We start from the raw sequence: 24,525 nt of genomic DNA, 5'->3' as shown, positions 1-24,525 counted from the left end.
TAGCAAGGCCCAGAAACCTGGGAAGTCTGGTTTTTAGAGCCATAGTTGGGTTAATCCACTTTATTTTCATGAAGTGGTTAACATTCCTCATGAAGAAATAGAGGCTAAGTGACTCAAAACAGATTAGCAAAAAAGTCCTGGGTCTCTCAGAATTCTTGGTATGTGGGTTGGCAGGATTCCTGTCGGCCCCAGGACAGTCTTTTTCTCAAAATCATCAAGTTCAAAGACCATCAATCATTTCCACGTAGCTAAAGAAGAGAAATTGTATTGATCCTTCTCCTTGTTTTGTTACAAAAAAAAAAGGGGGGGAGGGGGGGAGAAAAGATAAAGAAATAAAGGGAAAAAAGCCTTACACTCTATCAGAAATTTAACTTTTGGATTTAGAGTAAACAAAAAGAAACGCCTAGGAAATCACCATGTATTTTAAATCACTAATTATATAACAACTTGACTCCTTAAATATGTTCTGACACCAAGAAAAGTACTAGTCTGAAGAAGAGAAAACACCAAAAGAGAAATTTACTTTTCACCTGATTAACACTTCGTAGTAAACATAATTCAAACAGCTCTCAGCTAATTCCCATTAAATCCAGTCTTCACTTTCTTTTTCACTTCTAGTAGAAAAGCTATTTAAAAAAATAAATGGCAAAAATAGTTTGTTACAACAGTTCTAAGCAGTGCTCACAAAAATACGTCAAGCGTAGTCATCTAGAACAGGACATGGCAGGATTCTTCGATTCGGCGACTCATGCCAGGCATGTTTCCAATTTGCTGTGACTCTTCCCTATGGCCAGCTACCTCTAGACATGTATTTTAATAAAACGCAGAAAACCTTGAGATCGTGTTCTTCCCCTCCCCCGACACCCTCTTTTCTGTGGATTGGGAACCCCCGGGATACCAGCTATGGATTAACCAGGTGTGATGGGAAAGCCACTGTACCCAGGGAGCTGAGTTCAGTTTGCTGTCAAAAGAGCAGGAAATTGCACTTTGCTGCTCTGTACTCTCTGTGGTTAATGTTACCAAAGATGCCAAGTGAGAAAGTGGCAATGGGGCAGGGGAGGGACCGTCAAGACCCCTAAATGGCAGATGCTCACACATATTTATCAGATCGCCACTGCAAAAGATCACAGAATTCTAACTAATCAATCTAGCAGTGACCTGATCATCAAAACTCAAAGGCTGGAGTGGAACCCCCGCCCCCAAACCTCAAAGGTGACTTCACCTGACATTTCCCCTAATTTGGAGAGAATTTCGTTGGTAGAAGAGGGGGTGACGACTGGGCACGCCGATGACCGGGGGTCTTTGGGTTCCTTGCTAATTCTCTGCGCTTCGCCCTGAGAACACAGAATGTTTTCCCTTCCTCATCTTTCTTTCCCCATATAAAAACATGTGTTTCTTTCCAAATTATGTTACATACACAAGGTACCGGAGGTAAGAGATGCTTGAACCTGAGTTGAGGAAAAAAGACACATCCCCAAATGAGTTTCATTTATATAATGAAAATAAATTTTTACACAATCAACAGAAACACATCAAGTTTGTTTTGTTTTGTTTTTTGCGAAAAATATTTTTAAATAAATTTTTGTCTTTTTTTTTTTTTTTTACATTCTGATATACATATGTAACAAGGTTTATGGCACTGTAACCAGAATCAAATCCAAAAAATGATAATAATAATAATAAAGGAAAAAAGGTGGGGAGGAAAGTAACTGATTTTTATTGAACTCCTTTCTATCTCCAAGCTGGCAAATTTACACTATTTGCCTATTATTTGGCTGCCAGCTCTCACTGGTTTGCACACTCAAAACCCCGTATTATTGCACGAGAAGCCAGTAAAGGCTTATGGTAACATGGTCAGTCCCTTGCTATTTCAAAAAATCTCTTAAACCCAAGAGAGGGGAAAAAAATAATCCAGAGTATGAAACACACAAAATCAACAGTATCTTTTGTCTCTTTAAAGAATGTGAAGGGTTCTTAGACCACTTAAGTTGCCCTGATTTTTCTCTTTGCACCAGTGAGCACGCCAGGGCTTGGTTTGATTGGGTGTTTGTTTTCTGCGTGGATGACCCAGACAGATGTCGGGCCTTTGTGATTCGATGTCTTTTTCTGCCGCTTCCTTTTGGTTCTTTTTAATTTGTTGCAATTGTAGTAGTATCTTCGGTCTATGAACCTGCACAGACTATTTAATCATAAACTCTACAAATAGCTTAAAAGGAAAAGGGGGAAGAAACAGCTTTTATTATATTTTTATTGTTGGCTTAAAAAAATTACTCCTTTAGCCTCCCTGCTTCGTCAGTTCACGGGAAGTAAATCTCAATGGGCATCAAAAGTTAAATTCTTCTCACACTTGTTAAAAATAAAGAGTTTTTAAACAAGTTTTGTTTCCATTCACAAACGTTACCCCCATCTAAAAAAAAAAAAAAAAAAACGAGAAAGAAAGAAAGAAAAAGAGAGAAAAAGACAGAATCCATCCTCTTTTCTCTTCGTCTCCTAGTGGAGAACAGTAATCCTTTCCATCCAGACCTCTGTCACACCACCGTTTCCACACCCATCAGCTTTGGCGTAAGGATCCGTGGTGTTACACCGTTGTTCAGGTCTTCCTCAAACTCCAGTAACTGCCCCATGAAGTTAAGGTTTGGGGAAATAATTGGCCGTTTGCCTTTGACAAACTTATAAGCGTCAGTCATGGTCATCCGAGTGTGCTTCATCAAGTACGCGATGACGATGGTGGCGGACCGGGACACCCCCGCCTGGCAATGGATGAGAAGCCCCTTCCCACACTGGTGAGCTTCCTCTGGGAAAAGGGAGGGAGGCAACAGGTGCAGGAAAGAAGGGAGAGATGGGAAAAGAGAGATTAGCTTTTATCCAGACGTCACAAGGCTATATTTTGTCGAGAAAAGAATAAATTCCAGCGGTTGTAGAGCTCAGTTAGAATTTGCTAGTTAATTGTGTGTGTTTATGGCACAACCTCCAGAACTGGCTGACAGCAATATGAACGTGAATAAGATGCCACACGTCTACACTTAAAGAGAGAACGAGTGGCTCAGCGGGTTAAGGGTCCGACTCCGGCTCGGGTTATGACTTCACAGTTCGTGGGTTCCAGCCCCACGCTGGATTCTGCACTGACGGTATGAAGCCTGCTTGGGATTCTCTCTCTTGCTCTCTGCCCCTCCCTCACTTGTGCGCTCTCTCTCTCTCTCTCTCTCTCAGAATAAATACGTAAACTTAAAAAACAATAAATAAATAGAGGACGAGGTAAAAGAATCATTTAAAGGAACCGTTCACATCACAGGTGGTGACAACCTACTTACAGCCAGAGTCACAACACAGCTAACTTGCCCGTGAAGCAAGCCACTGATGAAGGAGACCCTTTGGATCAAGGATGTTAATTCCGATCTCAAGGTTGTGAAGCTTTTCAACACTAGTGTTTTTAACAATGTCCGTCCCAGCTGTGACAGAGAGGAAAAAAAAAAAAAAAAGCCCTGCATTTCTTTCTTTCTATTATAGGATTGATCTGTAGGAACTGGTGTTAAATCGATGAGGGTTTCCGTCCTGCTAAACTCCGAGGCCAAAGAAACAAAACGCAACGAGAAAGTTGCTATGTGCGGCTTCTTACCAGAAAAGTCTATTGTTGCAAATGTAGCTAAAGAGTTGCAGTGCTCGGGCACAGGGGGCATCACCTACGTGTGACTGTCCAATCCCTCCCCGCATCCATGTATGCTGTTCCAACATGGCGATGGGGAGCAAGATGGAGGAATTCTAGTGATGGTCCAGGACCCAGAACGATTGAAAGAAGCAATACTTTGTAAGTTTTCAGATATATTAGAAGCCCGGGAGAATAGCTTTGTGGGCACTGCCTACATGGATTCTTAATGACAATTCTAGACCAAAAGGCATCCCAAAGAAACTTTCTCTGAAGGGATATCAATTAGATGAGGAGTAGGGGAGGGGTGTAAAGAGGAGTGATCTAACTTAAACCACTTTTTTTTTAAAAAGTTTATTTATTTATGTAAGTAATCTCTACACCTGACATAGGGCTCGAACCCATAACCCCTAGACCAAGAGTGGCATGGTCTTCTGATTGAGCCAGCCAAGGCTCCCCTAATTTAAACCACTTCTATGGGTTACCCCCTGGCGAACTGCGAAAAGAAACCTCACACAAAATTCCATCTTAAATATCTATGAATGAAGCTTACTTCTCCTAGATGACAGTAGCTGAAGAAAGCAGCTCCCTTTTCTAGTTTCTGCTCCTCAGCACACGCTATTTATTCACCTCCACACCAAGACTGGGAAGCATGGTTGTAGGAAAATGAGCTGCAAAGTGCTAGGTTTGACCACTGGTTTCACGGCACACTAGATGAACACCGCGTGTGAATCACCTAACTCCCGAGAGCCTCAATCCTCCTGTCTGCGTAATGGGAATAATACTAACTAACAAGGCTCAGGGAATCTGGGAATAATATCCCCCAATTCAGGAATAAATAAATTGGCACCGTGAAACCCTAAACTCTGCTCAGTTTATATGAGACTCTCAGTGAATGTTATTATGTTTATAAAGCCTATTGTTTTCCCCAAAGCAAGACTACACAATTTCAGTTTATCTAATGATACAAGGACAAAAATGAAATTGTGCCTCTGCAGGCTGTGATGCTGAGTTGTTCTTCAGGTTAAATGCTAGTTGTTATTTGCTTTGTTTTCCTTCTAAAAAATCAGATAAGCCTGAATAACCTGTAAGGAATGCAGGTGCTTGGATTGAAATCCTGTTGGAACAAGCATGTCTTATGCTACTCCTTAAATGGGAAACAATCTCTTAACTTCCCCCAACTGGAATTAAATCAGATAAAATTGCAGTCATAACACCATATATCAACCGGAAAGTTCCTCGTCAACTTGGTGACATACATTTCTTCCTCGGGTCTCAAGGTTTGACTCGAATATTATGAATAAAATATCTAAGACACCTTTGCATCCACAAGTGTTGCCATTCAGGAACCAACTGAGCAGTGGAAACATCGCCCTAGCATATTGTAGAAAGGCTCCTGCCTCAGCGTCAAGAGCCTTGCGTTCTGGTCCTTTCTTGGCCACTAAAATTCTTATAATCTTAGAGAAGTCACTTTACTTTTCTGAGTTCAGGGACCACTCAGAATTTCCTTCCAGACTGCATATTCCATGGTCCTGCATTGAAGGCACAATCGGCCAGGAAAACAGCTGGGTGATGTGGCCAGAACCGCCAAATCCACAGCAAACCTATCAGACCCAGGGCTTTTTTATTCTGAAAAAGGATCACCAAATATGAGTGCATTCTTCCTGGGACAGAGGCCAGTAACAACCTGCTACAGTATTTAGGGAAAGAACTCAATCACCTTTTTGTGGTTAATGAAGGCTGGAGTCACTTAAAAAAAAATTGTTGGTTATGGGCTAGGTATTCCCCCAAATGATCATTAGAGCCTTAAAACAGTTCGAGGCTATGGGAGCAGCAAAAGGTTCCGTTGGGATCAGGGTGAGGCTGGCGGTTCCCTCCTTCTGGAGACTAAAGTCTGCTGTGGTTAGAATTCCCCTCCTTGGGAACTGCTCAGGCTACACAACCTGATCTTTCCTACTTTAGCGGGTTTGGGGTAAGCTGTCTCACGAAACCTAGTACCATTTTGCTAACACGTTCATACGCTTCCGCTACCCCGTGTCTACGAACTGACACAAAGCAAGTAGAAGGGGAAAAAAACCAACTCATCCCTCCGCTCTCCTCCGCACCGATGTGATACCCGAGGATGTTCGCTACAGCACCGCTTTCCTGAAGAACATTCTTCAGAAGCGGCCTTTCAGCAAATGCTACCTGTGCCTCAACCTCATGTAGAGAAGCTATACCGACTGCAAATTCATTTAACCTGAGGTAAGGGAGGTGGGGGCGAGTTTGGAGGCGGTGTCATTTTCCTCGCACTTCATTTCCCGAAAGGCACCCACAGCCATGGTCGACCAGATGGCCATGGCAGCAGCTCTGTCCTCCTATGCCTTCCTCCCTGTTACTTCTTTTGAAATGACGTGCCAGAACCTACCTACACCAAGCCCTACTGTCTTTTTCCTGGAGAACCACAAGGATGCAGCTTTCTGATTGACCAGATCCCGACCAAAGGGAATCACCGATTCGTTACAACCCATTCCAGGGGCTCCCATGCATTCCGTGGGCCATGACTTGGGAGAATACTTTGGCTGGTCCAGGTGGGGGAGGCCTGAAAACACCTCTGAGCCGCCTTTTTTTTTTTTTTTTTTTTTTTTTTTTTTGCAGCCCAAGCATCAACCTTGGACTCGCTATCAAAGCGAAAGCTGGAGGGGGAAAGGAAGGCTGAAGATGAGCCGCCCCCGCGGGAGATAGTTACCAATGAACTCGAAGGCCTCTTCGAAGTACTGCCGCAGGTTCTGCTTATTGCTGTCGGTGGCCGGCAGCCGCTTGTAGTTGAACAGGCCTTTCTCGTAGTGGTAGAGGGGCAGGTGAGTGGTGACGTTGATGACGTAGCCTATGTTCAGCCGCTGCATCGTGTCCAGGTCCTGAGCGTCCTGCTCGTTGCCGAGGAACAGGAAAGGCAGGATGGGCGTCAGCTCCGCGTTCTCGATGTCAGGGGTGGTGGGGAGAGACTGAGGTAGCACGCTGGACGCTGCAGACGCGCCGCCCCCCACCTCCCGGCACTCCTGGAGCTGGAGGGAGTTGTCACAGAGGTTTTCATGGTTCTGCTTAAAACTGCTAAGTCCACCTGGAGCAGACACACAGAAGGTGAGAGTGACCACTTCTAGAACTTCGGAGCCGGCGGAAAGAAGGTGCCACCATCCCCTACCCGCCCCCCCCCCCCCCCGGGAAATAAACTATGCTTTGCTGCCTAGGCATCTCTTAGAAAATAAAATCGGACCCCAAGTGCCAGCCCCGGGGGCGTCCCCAGTGGCTCAGCCGGTTGGGTGTCAGACTCTTGATTTGGGCTTGGGTCACGATCTCACCGTTCGTGGGTTCAAGCCCCCCACTGGGCTCTGCACTGACAGTGGGGAGCCTGCTTGGGATTCTCTCTCTCCTCCCTCTCTCTGTCCCTTCCCCGCCCATGTTCTCTCTCTCTCGCTCTCAAAATAAATAAACTTGAGAGAGAGAGAGAGAGAGAGAACAACAATGTGAGTCCTTTTGGAGATCCAGGACAAGCTTCAGATGATCCCATGGCAGGCAGTACTTTGGAAATGTGCTCTTTCTACAAACTGTGGCATGTTCCCCTGGAAAGAGTTCCGTGCAGCATCAGGCAATTTTATCAGCAGCAGATCTGATCTGCTTCAAAGAGCCATATGCTCAGTGGCCTACATAGAACCTTGTACTTCGAGAGCCAGGGAAAGCATGGCCGACCGCCCCAGGCACTGGAGGCACGTGCCTTGCACTCTTCCATATGCTTACCTAACCCAGAATGAGAAGTTTGCTCCCAACATGGCAAAGTGGCTATGAACAGGGACCTTGGAAGGCCCGGATTCCCTTGGCTATGGTCCCAGTAACACAACTTCTTGGCTCTGTGACTTAGGCAAGTTAATTTCTCTCTCTGTGTCTCGGTTCCCTATCTGCAAACTAAGGGTAACGGCATCTACCCCTGAGCGTGATTGGGGGTCTGGAATGAATGCACACGGGCAGTGTGCAAACGTCCCCATCAACAACTGCAGCGTCACTTATGGGAATGTATCTTAAGAAAATCACCTAGCCAAACATATCCAGCTAGATGTGGCAAGACGTTGACCACAGCATTATTGTCTTATAGGAAAGGCCAGGAACCAAAACAAATTACAAAAAAAAAAAAAAAAAAAAAAAAGGAAAAGTTAATATATTCATCCCAGGGAATGTGACGCAGCCATTGAAAGTTGTGAAAGGGATCTGAAAACAAAGAAAATGTTTCTGTTTAACGTTAAGCAAAACAAAACCAATCCAAAAACATTCACCACACACGTGACAAAAAGCTAAAGGACCATGCAAAAAAGAATTTGAGTTAGGAAATGTATGGATCGCAGAATATCATTTAAGTTTTTCCTTTAATATTTGTTAGATACATCGCACACATGGTTAAGCCCAAAGGATTGTTACAACAGTCGAATTACATGATATACGTGTAAGGGCTATGAAACCTGAGTTGATATGATTACCGCCGTGTGGGCTCCCATTCTAATCAAACAACCAGATACCCTGGCCTTCCTTTTAAAAGGAGGGGGAGGGGCGCCTGGGTGGCGCAGTCGGTTAAGCGGCCGACTTCAGCTCAGGTCACGATCTCGCGGTCCGTGAGTTCGAGCCCCGCGTCAGGCTCTGGGCTGATGGCTCGGAGCCTGGAGCCTGTTTCCGATTCTGTGTCTCCCTCTCTCTCTGCCCCTCCTCCGTTCATGCTCTGTCTCTCTCTGTCCCAAAAATAAATAAAAAACGTTGGAAAAAAAATTAAAAATAAAATAAAATAAAATAAAATAAAAGGAGGGGGAAGTTAGAGACCTCCTAGAAGCTGAAAGCCTCCGGAACACGACATTTATGCCTCCTGATACAGGTCTTACATCTGTCTTGATAGTTTCAGGAGATAAGGCAGGAAACACAAAGCGTGAACAGGATACCGTTGTGTTGAAATAAACACAGGAAGTCTATCTGTCCTCTAGTTTCTGAACCTAACATATGCCCTCCTCCATTTCAAGTCTCATCTTTGGCAACTCGGGCAGGGATCTCCAGGCCACAACCTAGACAGTCTCAGGTTGTTCTTGCCCCAAACACACACAGCCAGGCGTGACAACAGGCTAAGTCATATTTTCATCAAGGCCCAGTGATGACACAAAGATCATTCAAAGAGGGTAATATTATGGTCATTTCATTCATCTGTAAGTGTCAAAACCTATCTTTGCTTTTCAAAAAGGAAAACAGGAGCTATAGAGTCATTTTGGTGGATTTCTAGAATTAAACTCTGCCCTTACATGTTATTAGCGTACTCTGCTACGAAATCATGATTAAAAAGTTTGGGCCCTAAGAGATTATTTGTCAACTAGACAGAGGAAATGGAAAGCCAGAAAGACTTCACTAGTGACAACTTAAAAAAAAAAAAAAAGCAAATTGAAATCACCCACTGTTACCATCACAAATGCCACGAAAGAGACTTTAAAGAGTTATTTTAAAATCTGCTCAGCTTTGCCTCCATAAAATCCAAGTAAATGATTTACACTGATTCTGGGATGGGAACCTAATTCACTTTGTTTTTCCCCTTAAGAAAAAGGCAGTCGTTACACTTTTTCATCTAAGATGAGAGGAAAGAACCAAATAAACTCAAAAGAAGTCTCGAAGGGGTGGGGAGGGGACTTTTCTCTGTTCTTATTTAGGGTTCTCAAGCTGTAATTTGTCTTAAAAGCGGCTAGTTTAAAAAAAAAAAAAAAAACGCATGCCAAAAAAGAAAAAAAAAAACCCACACACAGAAAAAAAGCACCGTACAGCTTTTTAAAATTCTGTCTCTATACCTCCTTTCCCAATGACATCAGCTGGAGGCTCCCCACCTGCCCAGTTGCCATAGCAGTTACACAAAGACATACAATGACATCAGTTGGCATGATATCAGCTCTTTGAGTACAAACAATACAAGAAGAACTACTTTGTTTAAGGCCTTTGGTGCAACTGTGTTCTGGGGAGCCAATGATGTAATGCTAACAGGTGGCATGGGCCTTGCATTTGCCTAATGGGGGAAAAAACCCATGGGGGAGGGGAGGAGGGAATGTGAGACAGACAGACACAGAAGGCTCCGACTCACAGGGGGTGCTCACGTGTAAAACTACGTGTATGTTGTATGTTGCAGCCATGTGGGGACTCCGTTCATAGAATATTGGAAGATGACGAGGCTAGAAAAGGAAACGCCACGGACTCAAATACATTAGTTGGACAAGGGAATTCACATTGAGGGGTACGAAGAAATCGCCTCCTGTTCACTCGTCAGTCTGCTGACCAGCTTCAGCATCAGTCCCCCTACGGGTCATGCACATCCACACGCCGCAGTTACACAACTCTCCTGGGAGGGAGCTTCCGGCAAAATGAACGGGTCGAATCTCACCGTGGTGGTTCTTCAGAGAGATGTCTGCGGGGAGGATGGTTTTTCTTCTCTTAGGGAATTGGAATGGGAAGCCGGGGAAGGAGGAGAGGGAAGACTAAGGCTGATATGGTTTTCTCTTCCAACCACCTTCCCCGGACCCTACGCTACCATGTATCACTAGAGGCTGAACTGCCTGATCACCTAGCGAGGAGCTTTGATTCCATCCTGTTGGTCCTTCACTACGTAAGAACATTACAGCAGGATAACTGACAAGCAAAGTAGAGACAAAGTAGCTGGTGGTTAAGAGCAGTTGATAGAGGCAGACAGACCCAGGGTGTGATGTTGATTCTGCCCCATCAGAGCAGTGAGTCTTGATGCAAATCACTGCCCCTCATTAAGTTTCGGCTTACTGATCTGTAAAGTGGACGTAATGTCACCTGCCCACAGGGCTGTGGTCTGAGCAGCCTGGGTAAGCATGTTGATATATAGCCAGGCATCTGATACGTAATGTCTTCTTACCCCACAATCATTACCCTCCTTGTCCTTATCTCCCTTTGATCGTCTGCACTGCATTTCGCGAGAACTCTAAGTGCTGTGCGTGGTCCTCAGGCCGGCCGCCTTGGGTCTGAGCGCCAGCACCGCCAACACTAGCTTCCGGACCACGAGCAAATTTCTTTCCCCCAGATAGAACACAGGGGCAATAAGAGTACCTCACACTACTGTTTTGAGGATTAAACTGCTTAGTAAAAATAAAGTACTTGAAAACAACTATCCATGGTAAGCACTTTTCTACATCTATTACTTTGGGAAACTACCATTTTAAAGATCTTTAAAAAAAATCTTTTTTTAATTTTTTAAAAGTTTATTCATTTTTGAGAGACAGAGCACTAGTGGGGGGTGGGGGAGCAGAGAGAGAGCGGGGGACACTGAATCCAAAGCAGGCCCCAGGCTCCGAACTGTCAGCACAGAGCCCGACGCGGGGCTCGAACCCACGAACAGCGAGATCATGACCTGAGCCAAGGTTGGACTCTTACCCGACCCAGCCACCCAGGTGCCACCTCCCCCAAATTTCTTAATATAAAGATCCTACTGGGATGAGCACTGGGTGTTATAGGTAGCCAATTTGACAATAAATTATAATAAATTAAAAAAAAAAAAAGAAGACCCTAAACAACGATCAGGAAGCTAATATTCCAGAGCTTTTCCTTTTAAATTTTTACTTAAAAAGAACCAGGGACAAACATATCTGAGCAGTTTTAACACTGAAATAATATACTTTTATCATAAAGAAAACAAATAGCTCCCTATCCTGCCTAAACAAATATATCTGATTTCATTTGTTGGCCCTAGCTTTCCCAATAACGACTGCATAGTTTTTGACTTCCTGTTTGGTTTTATTTTATTTTTTCCAGAGGAGGATGGTGTTTTAAATAAAAGTGCTCTACACCCATCCCTGCCCCCACCCCCCATGCCTCCCCAGTCCCCACCGGGCTGAGCGATCTTGATCTTCTTATGCACACAATTGCTTGCAGTTAACCGTGCAAATATTTTCTAGGCAGGAGCACCATTGCTGGGGGCAAACATTTCAAACCTTATCGGCAAAACTAGGTTCTCTGCCAAAATGAGCATGGTCAGCACTTTGATTCCGAATGGCAACAACCAAGAATACCCAACCCCTAGAGAAAATATGTAGGAATACAGGTCGCCTTGGTTTCCCCCAACAGCAAGGCGACCGTCCCGCTGAAGCAATGGATCCCAGTGTGAGTGGGAAACCTCCTGGTAGATTTGTTTCAGTTCCTGTTGCCGTGTTGACTATCGCCGTCCTAGAAACAGAGGAGCCTTCTGTAATGTGATTCAGAAGCAGGGCTCTGGGCGGCAAATTAAAGAACCACATCCAAATGCAGAATCTACAAGCAAGAGATTTCCGTATTCTGGGGATGGACAGCACTTTCGCGCACACGCTTTTTTCGTTTCATGCTAGGCCGGAAAGTGAGCACTTTCCAGAAATTGAAGGAAAACCCTCACTGAAGGTCAGCAAATGGAATTAACCCCCAAAGGAAGGTGGAGGGGGATGAAAATGGAACTCTTCTAGAAGCTTGCTGACAGCATGCTGATCACTCCTTTTTGTTGTCTACTTTTCCTTACTGGGTGATGAGTCTTTTAAAGCAAACTGGTGCTCTGATGACCGTGGTTAAGAACACAGACTCTGGAGCCAGGCTGCTTGGGTTTAAACCTCTGGCTGCCATCACTAGCTAGCTATGTTACCTTGGGCAAGTTACGTAACGTCCCTGCCCCTCGGTGTCCAATTCCACGTAGTTAGCTCCAGTACCTATCTCATAGGTCTCTTCATATGGATACGATGCTATATGAGTTAGATATTACGACAAATGAGAAAGATATCGGTGTAAAATGGGCCCTAATGGATCCTATTTTGGGGGTCCTCCAAGGAAACTGTAGTATATCGAAGCAGACTCTCCAGATTCTATACACACAAGGATCCTTGTGGAAGAAACAAAGCTTGGAGAAACCAGAGTGGACTTCAGGCTTCTAGCACTGAAACTCTCATAGAGCGGAAGTCACAGTCAATTCATACTTTTCGAGGCAGAAAATCACCCACCCTCACAGGGGAAGTATTGGGGATGCCAGCTAGAACCACAGAGGTTACTGTCCCTGGCTTGTTTCACATGAAACAGTCTTCATAGTCCACAGACACAACTGAGGATTTCATAGTAGGAATGATTTCAAGTTCAATGCCAGGTGGTGTCACCTAAGCTGTCATATGATCCTGTCCCCAGGCAACGTGGGGAGGCTATCTTAGAGAGGATGAGTCAAGTGAGAGCACTGTGTCACTAGGTAGACGAGGACACAAAGGGATTAAGAAACACTTTTGTTACCCAGGGAAGAGAGAGACTTAGGAGGTTGGGTCCAGCAGCCATGGTGGCCGGGACCACGAGTCAGAGATGAGTCTCCCTAGGATCCCTACAATCCTATCACATCATCGCCTACATGTGAAATGTCCAAGTGTGAAAAAAGAACACAACACATATACAAGAGGTACGTTAAGCTTAAAATTCTTAACAAATCAGTATCTTGACGCCAACTGAGTACATGTTGATTATTTGGGTAAATACCGTTAAGTGTTCCAGAAAGATAGATACATGTTGCCTCACGGGTTTTTGTTTTTATCTGTTTGTTTATTGTCTGATCTCTTTGGTAGGAGATACACATTATCTACAGATATATCTTAAAACCCAGCTCTAGAAGGCCATCTGTGATATATAAGGCAGAGGGGCAAAGCTTTGCCTTGATTCAGAAAAATGACTCTGTCGTGTGCCAGCTGTGGGGCTTTGTGAACGTTACTGGGTGCTCCTGGATGAGTTTTCCATAAGTATAAATCTGGAATACTTCTGTTCAGGTGGGTGGTAGGGATTCAGTGAAACTGTATGTAAAACATCCATCCTGGTATCTTTAAGAAGGTATTCAAACCCTGTGGCTATTTGGAGAAGAATTGTCAGCGGGGGACAAAGAGAAGGAGCACTTCCGGGGGGGGGGGGGGAGGGGAGACGTTGGGGGGGGGTTTCCTTGCTCTAGAGCTGTCATAGGTTTAGCTGGAGGGGGGACCTTGAAGAAAGGTACGCGGAGGGAATCGGAGATCATCTTCCAGCGCCAGTCCCAAGGGAAAGGGTGCTGGAAGATGCCACCGGGCTGCTGGCCTGCAGCTCTGCTCTTGTAAAGGTCAGGTTCAGTGCTGTTGGGTCCCAGCTTAGACAAACGCAGGAGGAAGTGGCGTGCAGAACGGGGGCGGGTCTTGTGGTTGGTGGTCTCCATTGGAAACTTCATTATATTTAGTTATTCATGTTCTAAGATTTCAATAGAATGGGAGGGGGAGATATATAGGGTTGTGAAACAAGCATAAAATACATGCATTTCTGGCAAATTTTCTGGATATATATATATATATATATATATATATATATATACACACACGTATAAGTACATATATACACATGTATAATCTACCGGCAAGACATTGCTTGTATAGTCATTATAACTCGAGTAATTTACTTATTTGTGTACCCCTCAGATGACATGCCATTGCTCCCAGCAAAACAGCTTGGTAGATTATAAAATCTAGCATTCTGCAAATAAGCTAATACTTGATTATAATATATACCAAGAACGAAATTCCACTTTTGCTCCTTCCTAATCTTTGTATAATTGGCAACGAGCTCTTAGCTTCATTTTTATCTCTAGATACTTCTGTATATAATTTGCTTGGGGGCTCTTCTTTCTTATGTTTTAAGACACGCTGCTCTCTTCTTTGATTGATAAAATCTTTGTAATGTCCTCAACAGAAAGAACTTCTAATAAATCCCTGCCTAAATATTTACCTCAAAAAAAGTGAACGGAGTCGGAAAGATCCAATGACTGAGGAACTGCGACTTCCGACAACTGAAGAAGAAGGGGCGCCTGGGTGGCTCAGTCCGTTAAATGTCTGACTTCAGCTCAGGTCAGGATCTCACGGTTCGTGAGTTCGAGCCCCGCGTCGGGCTCTGTGCTGACAGCTCGGAGCCTGGAGCCCGCTTCGGATTCTGTGTCCCCCCTCTCTCTGTGCCCCTCCCTCACTCACACTTTGTCTCTCTCAAATATAAACATTAAAAACAATTTTTTTTTTAAACGTTGAAGACGAAGCTTTGGTTGCACACCTTCCAAGAAACGCTGATCCCGGCATGTTTCTGTCCAAGTTGAAAAGATTCTCCCTGTGTCCCCAGCACAGGGAGGAAGTGGCCTCTGGTGTAGACACGTGCCCTCGCACCAGAACCGGCCAGAAAAGGGCTGCAGATTCCACTTCAGCCCGCTGAAGTCACTCAAATGCACCAAAGGGGCACCTTCTCCCAGGAGGGGAGGCGCCCTTCTCATGTCCCCTTCCTACCACCCCCAACTTTAAGGCTTTCACGGGTACCCAGCGATCAGGATACCACCAGTCTCATTTGTGTGTACTTGAATACCACAAGCAGCTGGTTTGGGAGGCCGCTTCACAAGTATGTAAATACAGCCTGTTTCTTTAAATCTGTTACCTCATTTATTTACATTAGAACAGAAAGCACCGCCAGAAGCAACAGCTGATGATAGTCATGTAATTTTCCACAAAGACAACAATTAAACAGCTTTGTGTTATTTTAGCGAGCAGATGACTTTTCGGAGTGAGTGGGAATCAAACTGTAAGATTTCAGACTTCCCACAGCCGGGACCCCCCTCAGGTATCTGCCAGAGTCCCAGGGACTTGAAGGAAGATCAAGCTTTGGGTCCCTCTCCCTCACAGCCAGCTCTCTCTCTCCCTCTCTTTCTCCTCTCCCTCTCTCTGCCTCCCTCCCTACCTCCTCCCTCTCTCAGAAACCCGACAGGAGAACAGGGGAAGGAAACAGGAGAGGGAGAGGTTCTACCCAGAACTGGTTTCTGCTTGGATTGCCAATGAATCCACAGAATATTTTTGAAACCGATTTTTATCTTTATTATGTTTTAAAACTTTATATTTTTATTTTGAGAAAGAGAGCAAGCCCGTGGGAGAGGGGCAGAAAGAGAGAGAGAGAGGGAGAGAGAGAATCGCAGGCAGGGTCTGCACTGGCAGCACAGAGCCCGATGCAGGGCTCAAACTCATGAATAGTGAGATCATGACCTGAGCTGAAGTCAAGAGTCAGACGCTCAACCGACTGAGCCACCCAGGCACCCCTGAAACCTATTTTTAAAGAATCCAGGGTAAGGGTGGGAAAAGTGGTCAGGCCCCCTTACCCCACCCCCACATAGCGAGGCCCTGTTAATGGAGAACCCCACCTTCACACTCACTCTCCCCATTCTGTCGGAAGAACAATCTGGAAGGCAGGGGTGGGCATCATTGACTCCTAGGGCATCATTGACTCCTAGGGGTCGATCCCTTTGCCTGAGGGGCTGGGAGAAGCCTTCTGTTCACCCTTCAGCCTGGTCTGGACTGGTCTGAGCAGCCATGCCTGATGGGTCCGGGTGCCCACTCTGGCACCATGGGAAGACCAGCCTGTGGAATCTCATGTTCATGGGGAGTTCGCCTGCCTCTACATCGAGCTTCACTCCCACTAACAAAAATGCCAATGAAAGAGAGTGAAAGTGATTGTCTTCTTTTCATGACAGGGCTTTGGAATCCAATCAAGTGAATAGCTTTCCACGAAGAAGTGTGCCTATCGGGGCGCCTGTCTGTTGAGCTCAGTCTGTTGAGCGTCCGTCCGACATGGGCTCAGTTCATGACCTCGTGGTTTGTGAGTTCGAGCCCCGCGTTGGGCTCCGGGCTGATGGTGGGGAGCCTGCTTGGGATATTCTCTCTCCCTCTCTCTCTGCCCCTCCCCCCCCTTGATCGCTGCGCCTGTGCTCTCTCTCTCTCAAAATAATAAATAACTAAACCTAAAAGAAAAAAGAATTGTGCCTATCAAAATACAGGCTGGGTATACGGAGGGAAATGCACAGGAAGAAGGACAGCCAAGTTCGAGCCCCATGTCCCCGGAAACTTGCAAGTTCAGATTCCCTTCTCGTTTCTCTGACCGTCCAGCCCTGAACTGTGTCAAAGCCTCAGCACAGACCAACCGGTTCCCAGGGAGAAAGGCGCATCGCAAACACTCAGCTCAAGTCTCTGGATTGTTCTAAACGGACACACCAGAGATATTACGTACGTTTCACTTTTATAATCTCTTTTCTCTAAGAGCAAGCCCTCCCCAACATTTTGGGATTGGAGAGACGTGCCACAGATGCCCCTTCCCTCTCTCCACCTCTCTCCCTGCCCACAGGTCAGGGTCCAGTGGGAAGAGATGGAGGATAAACATTAAAACACACGAGGAAAAAGGTAATGATTAATTATGATGAGGGCATGGGGCGCCCTCCAGTTCCTGGGTGCTAGGAGAGGGAACTAATTAGACGGGGTCCAGGCAGGGCCTCTCTGGGGATGAGAAGGCATTAGCTGGTTTGGGAAAGGGGTAGAGGGGAGGGGGCCCAGAAGGGCAGACGAGGCAGGGAGAACCACACCATTGGCAAGGGCAGGACATTTGCTAGGTCTGCGGTGACTCAAGGGAGCCCAATGTTTAAAAGCCTAATGAGCAGGTGGAGGGATGGGGGGAGGGAGTGACCAGTGGAGGTCAAAGAAGTCTGCAGAGGGCCTCTTAGGGACATTCAGCAGCGAGGATTTTATTCTAAGTTCAGTGGGAAGCTCTTGAGTGTTCAGAAGTCCATAATAGGGGATTAATATGTGTTTGAAAAGAAAAGGGGATCAAAAGAGAAAGGGAAAAAAATTAATTTACCAGATGGTGCAATTTACCTATACTCTAAAACCTGGGCCCAAATCATGACTTTTCATTCCCAAACTACATCTTTTGCACCTACTGTGGATTGAATTGTGTCCCCTACCCCACCCCACAAATTCACATGCTGAAGCCCGACCCCCCAGCATGGTGGTATTTGGAGATGGGGCCTTTGAGGGATAATTTGGTTTAGAGGAGGTTACGGAGGTGCCGTCCTCATGATGAGATTAATGCTCTTGTAAGAAGGGGCACCGGAGAGCTTGGTGACTCTCTTGTGACCACTGAGGACACAGCGAGCATCTGCAAGCCAGGAAAAGAGGACCCTCACCAGAACCTGACCATCCTGGCCCCCAGATCTCAGACCTCCAGCCTCTAGCACCGTAAGAAAATACACTTCTGTTGTTTATGTGACTCCGTCTGTGGTATTTTGCAGACTAATACAGTATTTTAAATTCCCAGTAAGGCTTTCTTTTTAAAAATATAAATTATAACTCCTACTTTTGAAGAACCACACCCAAACCTATCAATTACCTGAGACCCTGGCCCCTGGGAGCCAAACCAAGTTGGTACCATATTTTAAGATCTTAAAATCGAGCCAGAAATGTTCCAAGGTCAGGAGGAAGACGGTGCCTGAAGAACCAGCATAGCCATCAGAAGCAAGTCCATGGAGCCTCCCAGAACCTTAGTTCCATGAACCAGCTGCAAGCAGAGAAGCCCATTCCTTTCCCAAAGATACCGACCTCCCTGCAGATCAGCATTGACCCAATGCCCTCCGTGCTACATCCTTCTGGGCCAAAGAACATTTTTGCTGGAGAATTTCCGTGTATTTGGGAGGCTACTCTATACCATGCGAGGGCTCCACCTTCTCTGTTCCCTAAAAAGCTCAATACCCGTTAATCCATCAAGACGGATTAAGGGAGGGGAAAAAAAATCCATGAGATCATACTGGAAGGCTGCAGAGGGAAGAATGTTAATAGGAGAGTGCTATAAAACACAAAGCCATATTTTTCCCAAGAGCTCAACCAGATACTCTCCATTATTGTTTAATTCTCTGAAGAGAGGGAAAACATTCTTTGCTTTTCAGTGCAGAAGTTTAAATAATGAAGCATTGCTAAACAAACAAACAGAGGAAAGCCCAGTGAAGCTATTCATTAAACAACCCCACTGGACATAAGGAACACGGCTGCTTAGCGGTCCACCTCCCCTGAGGACCGACATTTGTCTAAGACCCCAAATTAAACACATCACAACTTCACAGCAAAAGTATGTTTCCCAATGGGATTTCGGTAGAGTCCAATTAAATAAACCTCTAGAAATATCAAGAGCAAGCCTCAAGGGAGAGCATATTTCTACTGTGAAACATTCTCATTGGAAATTACATTCACAAAAGGTCATCTGGAAACATCCATGACAAGAGGAGGGGAGGAAAGGCAGGAAGCAAGGCAAAGTTACACAAATAAAGCCCCAGGGGGGTGGGGGTGGGGGTTCACTATCATCGTGTTTGGAAGAAGTGCCCGGCCAAAAATCCTGTGTGCCTCTTAGCTTGCTTTGAATGAAAGCCTGCGTCCGGACAGCTTGTATGACGATGCTTTAATATGATCTGGAGGTCAAAGGCTCTAGCTTAGGGAATTCAGGAAGTGGTAGGGGAAAAGATTAAATGTCAACATCAAAATCTGAATTGTTTTACAGAACCAATGTTTTCAGTTCGCGAAAGGCATAGCAACAAGTTCCTCAAGTCACGGAGCCGAATTCTATATTTGGCAAGAATACTCAGCAAGCCTGAGCATTAGCGATCAACTGCCAGAAAGAGCGGGCGTGAGCTCCACTTGCAATGGATTCACCCAGCCACCCGTGCCCAACAGTGAGATCACAGAGTGAGGGCTGAGCTTGGGAAGGTCAGCCGGAAGCCAGGGAAGACCTCATTGGAGCACTGAGAGACACAGGAGGTCACACCAGGTCAAAAGCTAGCACGTCCCCACCTAGTGGACCACCTTCTGAAATTAAGGGGGAAACAACCAAGAGGCCAGTACATCTCTGAGGAGGTGGGCTGGGAGGGTACAGGGACGCGGACTTGCGGCTAAGTGGAGGGCCAGCCGAGTAGTGGTCGGTTCAACCTGGGACATGTGCAATGGAGAGCCAGCCTGGGATGCCCCCCACATTGGACACCATCGGACTTCCCGGCCACACGCCCTTGAATGCGATGCCAATGCCCACCACTGCTCAGGGCGACAGAAGTCCCAACGGCCAGCGCTCGAAACGTAGCCCTTCTTCCTGCGCTGAAGTGATCCTGGGTTCTAGCTTGGGGCCCCTGTTGCCACTTCTATGAAGTGGGGAGTGTGGATAATCTGTGCCCCAAGGTCTGGCACTCTATAACTTCAGCACAGCTTCCATAAACCAGATATGGATGGACGATGGCAAGGACGAGGGCAGCGGTCTCGGAGTGTGCCAGGCCTGGGGGGTCTGCCTCCCTTAGCACACGCTGTTCCCTCCTCCCGGAACCCTCTTCCCCTCGTTTCTCACGTAGGTGGTTCAGAACGCAGGTCGGATGTGATCTCCTCACGGGGGTCGTCCCGGCCTCCAATTTACCGCCGACCTCTGATGGCACTCTTTCGTGACATCATCCAGTTTCAAAGTTTTGTTGTCTTCAAAACACTTCTCACAATCTGAAGTTGCTTCTTATTTCTTTGCCGGTGGGTTGTTGTTGGTAAAATGTAGTTTCTCCCACCCTCACCCCCACCCGAGAATGTCCACATGCTGTTTGTTTTTGAGGAAACAGAGCCTAACAGTTCACTGTGCTGGGGCTCAGGCTGCCTCCACCACTTTCTAGTATGATCTTAGCAAAGCTGCCTTACCCTTTTTGTACCCTAGTTCCCTCATTTGTCAAATGGGGCTAATAATAGTGCCAACGGGGAACAAGGGAGTTACTGCGACTCTTAATGAGCTAATACTGGGAGTTATGAAAAGAAATTATAAAGGGGTTGACTGTTTAGCACCTGGAGCAATACGTGATTTGTATAGATGCTCATTAAATGTTTCTAGATTACATGACCTTTGGCTTGAGATGAGAAAAGGCCATTTAGTTGGCAAGAACCTATTATGGGTGGTTCAGCATAATGTTAGGGATTCGAGGGATTAAAAAACAGACATATGTCTCTGAAGATAAATCTAATGAGACAAAGAAGGAAGGATAAAGGAACAGTAGAGAAAACAAAGGGACGGGCAGAAATCTGAAGAACCTACTAAAGAGTAACCTGAAATGACACCATCAAGCTGTGACTCATGGGAGGCAGTGTAGGACCAAACAGGTGAATTCAGCATGAGGACACAGAAATCTTGTCACTCTCTGGCTAGGAAGGAGGGCCAACAAGTCTCCTGGAGATGAACAGCCTATGGGGGACCGGCTATGACGTGGGAGGGCTGGGACCCAAGACAGTTTATATCTGGTGGCTTCTAATGCTTTCTCCTCTCTCCATGCCTCTCCCTTGGACATTCTATCTGAGTGGTGAGAAGTAGAGAGGATGGGGGCACCTGGGTGGCTCAGTCAGTCACGATCAGTCATGATCTCACGGTCCGTGAGTTTGAGCCCCGCATCGGGCTCTGTGCTGACAGCTCAGAGCCTGGAGCCTGCTTCCGATTCTGTGTCTGCCTCACTCTCTGCACCCCCCCACCCCCGCTCTCACTCTGTCTCTCTCTCAAAAAGAAACAAACATTAAAAAAAAGAAAAAAGAAAAAAAAGAAAGACGAAGTGGAGATTGATGGAAAGGAGGAAAAAAGGCTCAGGAGGGCACAGCAGCCTGTCGGACATCGTGGGACAGTGGAAGGGGTCCCCAGTTCAGTTCTACACACGTTCACTAAGCACTGAATATGAGCTGGAGGCTGGTACTGAGCAAACAGACTGGCCCTCCCACTGGGGCACAGTGAGCAGGAACAGATAGATGGTGCAGACAGAGAGTTCTCACCACCCCTGGGGGCTATTTCTTCTGCTTCCTGTTGAAGGGAGACAACGCTGGATCTAAAATCAGGAATTCTGGGTTCCTCTTACCCCTCTCATTAACCATGCACTTTTGGGTAAGTTACTTAATCTTAAGGCCATTGTAAAGCATGATTACATCACAAGAGCTTTTTCTTCAAACATAGGAGCTTCCTCTTCCCTAAAAAAAGGAGGGGGATCTCTCCCAGGAATAACATTGTGGGTGCTCTAGAAAGGCAGACAAGGGGCCTCTGGTTTTCTGGAAGGTGAGAGGCTCAGGGGCAGGGAGTGAGAATGGAACGCCTAACTTTCTGTACCTCTTTACTTGTTTCTGATGAACCCACTTCCCTTTTAGAAACCAGGACTGGCTGACACCCCCACAGTCGCTGAGAGTGGCAGGGAGAGGTGCCTGAGAGTAACCTGTTCCCAGAACCACAAACCTGAATGTATATACAGGCAATATATATAGGCAATATATATATACATATACATTGCAATATAACAATACAGAGTTTAAGTTTGTCTCTTCTTAGAAATGTGCCTTTGAGGGCAGCCCCAAGATGCCCTTGCAGGATTCCACTTTCCAGGAGCTGGTGACCTCAGAGGGCCTTGCAGGACTGGGGCCAGGCCTGAGTATGAACAGAAGGGTAATGGTTAGTAGGACCGCAGGCAAGAGACAGGGTCTATTTTAGGCAGGGGAGGAGAAACCAAACAAAAATCAGTAGATAAGACACACGGGATCGTGGCTTAAAAATCCAAACAAAAGTTTCCAAAGAAAAGACAACAGCTGATTTGAGCACAGCATTTATGAGATGTAGCAGAACACAGACTACAAAAGTATGGTTCTAGACGATGCAAACTGTTAAAAAAAACATGCCATGGAAAACACTCCTTACTCACAGCATCAACCTACATCAGTTTCCAAAAGGATCTCCATCCCAACATCAATATTTAAAAGTCTCCAGCATCAAGGAGATGCCAGCACGTATGTCCCCAGCACTCGAGTGGTGCTGTCTGGGAAATGAAGACACAGAGGGGACCCTACGAGTTGCAGGCTGGAGGGGACTGGTTGTGCTGGTCTCAGAGACTTCCCCGTCTCCCGTCTCTGGGCTGAACCTAGTGGTCAAAAGCATTGGCTAGTGGTTAATGACTCAAAGGCTGAGTCATTCTGCGTGTCTAGAATGGAACTAGCCACCATCACCCATGAAATGGGGTTAGGGAGATCAGCGAGTGAAGGTACGGAACCTTGCTTTCCCAGTCACTGTGCCCCGAAAACATATATCCAGATGAAAGGTGTCTATTCTTGTAAGGCTACAGCACAACTCTGACACTAACAACAGAATCAGCACAGATTCCACAAGTTAAGGGCATAGTCCCCCCAAAACTGCCCTCACTTCAGATGCCAGCCATAATTTTGGGAGTCCCAGGCCACTCAAACTTCTGACCGATAGGCAAAAGTTGTGGGATTCCCACACTCAAACCCCACAGGTTGGATAATTCACTAGAATGACTCATAGGACTCAGGAAAAATGCCATACTTACTCTTACAGTTTTATTCTAAGGATGCAAATAAGAACCAGCCAAATGAAGAGACACAGAGAGCAAGGTCTGGGAGGGTCCTAAACACGGGAGTTTCTATGCCCTGAGGACCCCATCACCCTCCAAACACATCAGCGCATTCATTAATAGGGAAGCTGAACTGAGCTCTTGTGTTCAGAGTTTTTGCTGGGGTTTCATCACATAGGCCTGACTGATTCAACCATTTGGTCACATGACTGAACTCAATTGCCAGCTCCCCTTTCTTACCAGGAGGAGGTCTAACTAATACAAAGCCCCCATCCTCTAATGGCATTCTTTGTCTTTCCAATGGCCTACCCCTATTGTGAATCATCTCACTAGCAAAAACTATCCCATTAGCATAAGCTGTCTCATTAGCATAAGTCACCTCATTAGCATAAGCTTGGTTGCCATTAGAGGTTATGACCCAGGAACCAAGGACAAAAGCCAGACAAGTTCTCTATAGTATAGTTCACTAGTGGGGAAGAGCATGGGCCCTGGAGTCAGACGGCTCTTGAGTTTGACTTCCTGCTATGCGACTTTGGGCTATTGACCTAACCTGGCTCTCGGTTTCCTCATCTAAGAAGTAGATCCAGATAATACTGTTACTGTTATACAGTGATCAACACCACTCGAAAGAAATGTAATGCTGGCTACTATGTAACAAGATTCTTTTCTAGTAGCTGCATGTAAAAAAGTAAAGAGGAACTGATGAAATTAACCGTAACAATACATTTTGCTTACTTCAACATGCCTCAAATCGTATCATTTCAACATGCAATCAATGTTAAAACAGTTCGTGAAATATTTTACTTTTTTTCTTAACACGACGTCTTTGAAACCCGGTGTTATTTTACACGTGCAGCACATCTCAGTTTGGGCTAGCCCCATTTCAAAGGCTCAGTAGCCACATGGGACTCATGGCTCCCGTAGTGGATAGCACAGACAGAGATAACAGCCGTTGTTATTTCCATTAAATGAGTTAGTGCTTGGTGCCATCCCATCCCCTTTTATAAATGTTAACTCAAATATGTATGTGCACATGTCACACGTAGGTAGAGGCAGTGGCAAATGACTAAAATCTGAAATGCCAAAAGCCACATTGTCAGTCAGCTTCACAGAACAGGAAAGAGCCCCTCTTTTCTCAGAAAAGAACCACCGTAACTTGGAATAGAGAGGTTTTCGGATAGATCATCCCTAGTGGGCTCTTCTACTCCCATGCTCCCGTGTCTCCCCAACACGTGTTCATTGTTTTTTAAATGTTTATTCATTTTGAGAGAGAGAGAGAGAGAGAGCAGGGGAGGGACAGAGAGAGAGGGAGAGAGAGAATCCCAAGCAGGCTCCACACTCTGCCAGAAGCGTGACGCGGGACTCAATCCCACGACTGTGAGATCATGACCTAGCCGAAATCAAGAGCTGGACGCTCAATTGACCAAGCCACCCAGGCGTTCCCTCAACGTATGTTTCAGACGGCAAAATCAAGGGACTGTGGGCAACAGCTTTCAATGGGGAAAGATGCCCAAAATCACGGCGCGGCCAGATGAAGAAGTGCCACTTGCAAGGGGCAAGTGTGAATGGCTGGGGACTAAAGGGGGGCAGGGGGAGAAAAACCATAGGGAGGAGTTTTGGCTTCTTG

General features: G+C 46.0%; 1 protein-coding gene across 1 annotated transcript in view; it reads right to left on the bottom strand.

The window, feature by feature from the left end:
• Positions 1-401: 401 nt before the first annotated feature.
• The window catches only part of DUSP10 (dual specificity phosphatase 10), a 40,914-nt gene continuing 16,790 nt past the window's right edge, over positions 402-24,525 (bottom strand). Inside the window, exons 3-4 of the mRNA XM_019465676.2 lie at positions 6,372-6,743; positions 402-2,794 (exon numbers count right to left, since the gene is read on the bottom strand). Coding sequence (XP_019321221.1) covers positions 2,529-2,794; positions 6,372-6,743 — 638 coding nt within the window. The 3' untranslated portion in view covers positions 402-2,528. The remainder of the gene's footprint in view (positions 2,795-6,371; positions 6,744-24,525) is intronic.

Source organism: Panthera pardus, unplaced genomic scaffold, assembly GCF_024362965.1.
Source record: "Panthera pardus isolate Hobbes unplaced genomic scaffold, ASM2436296v1 HiC_scaffold_21, whole genome shotgun sequence".
Taxonomy (NCBI): Eukaryota; Metazoa; Chordata; class Mammalia; order Carnivora; family Felidae; genus Panthera; species Panthera pardus.
The sequence above is the reverse complement of the archived record's forward strand: the minus strand, read 5'-3'. Positions and strand labels throughout refer to the sequence as shown.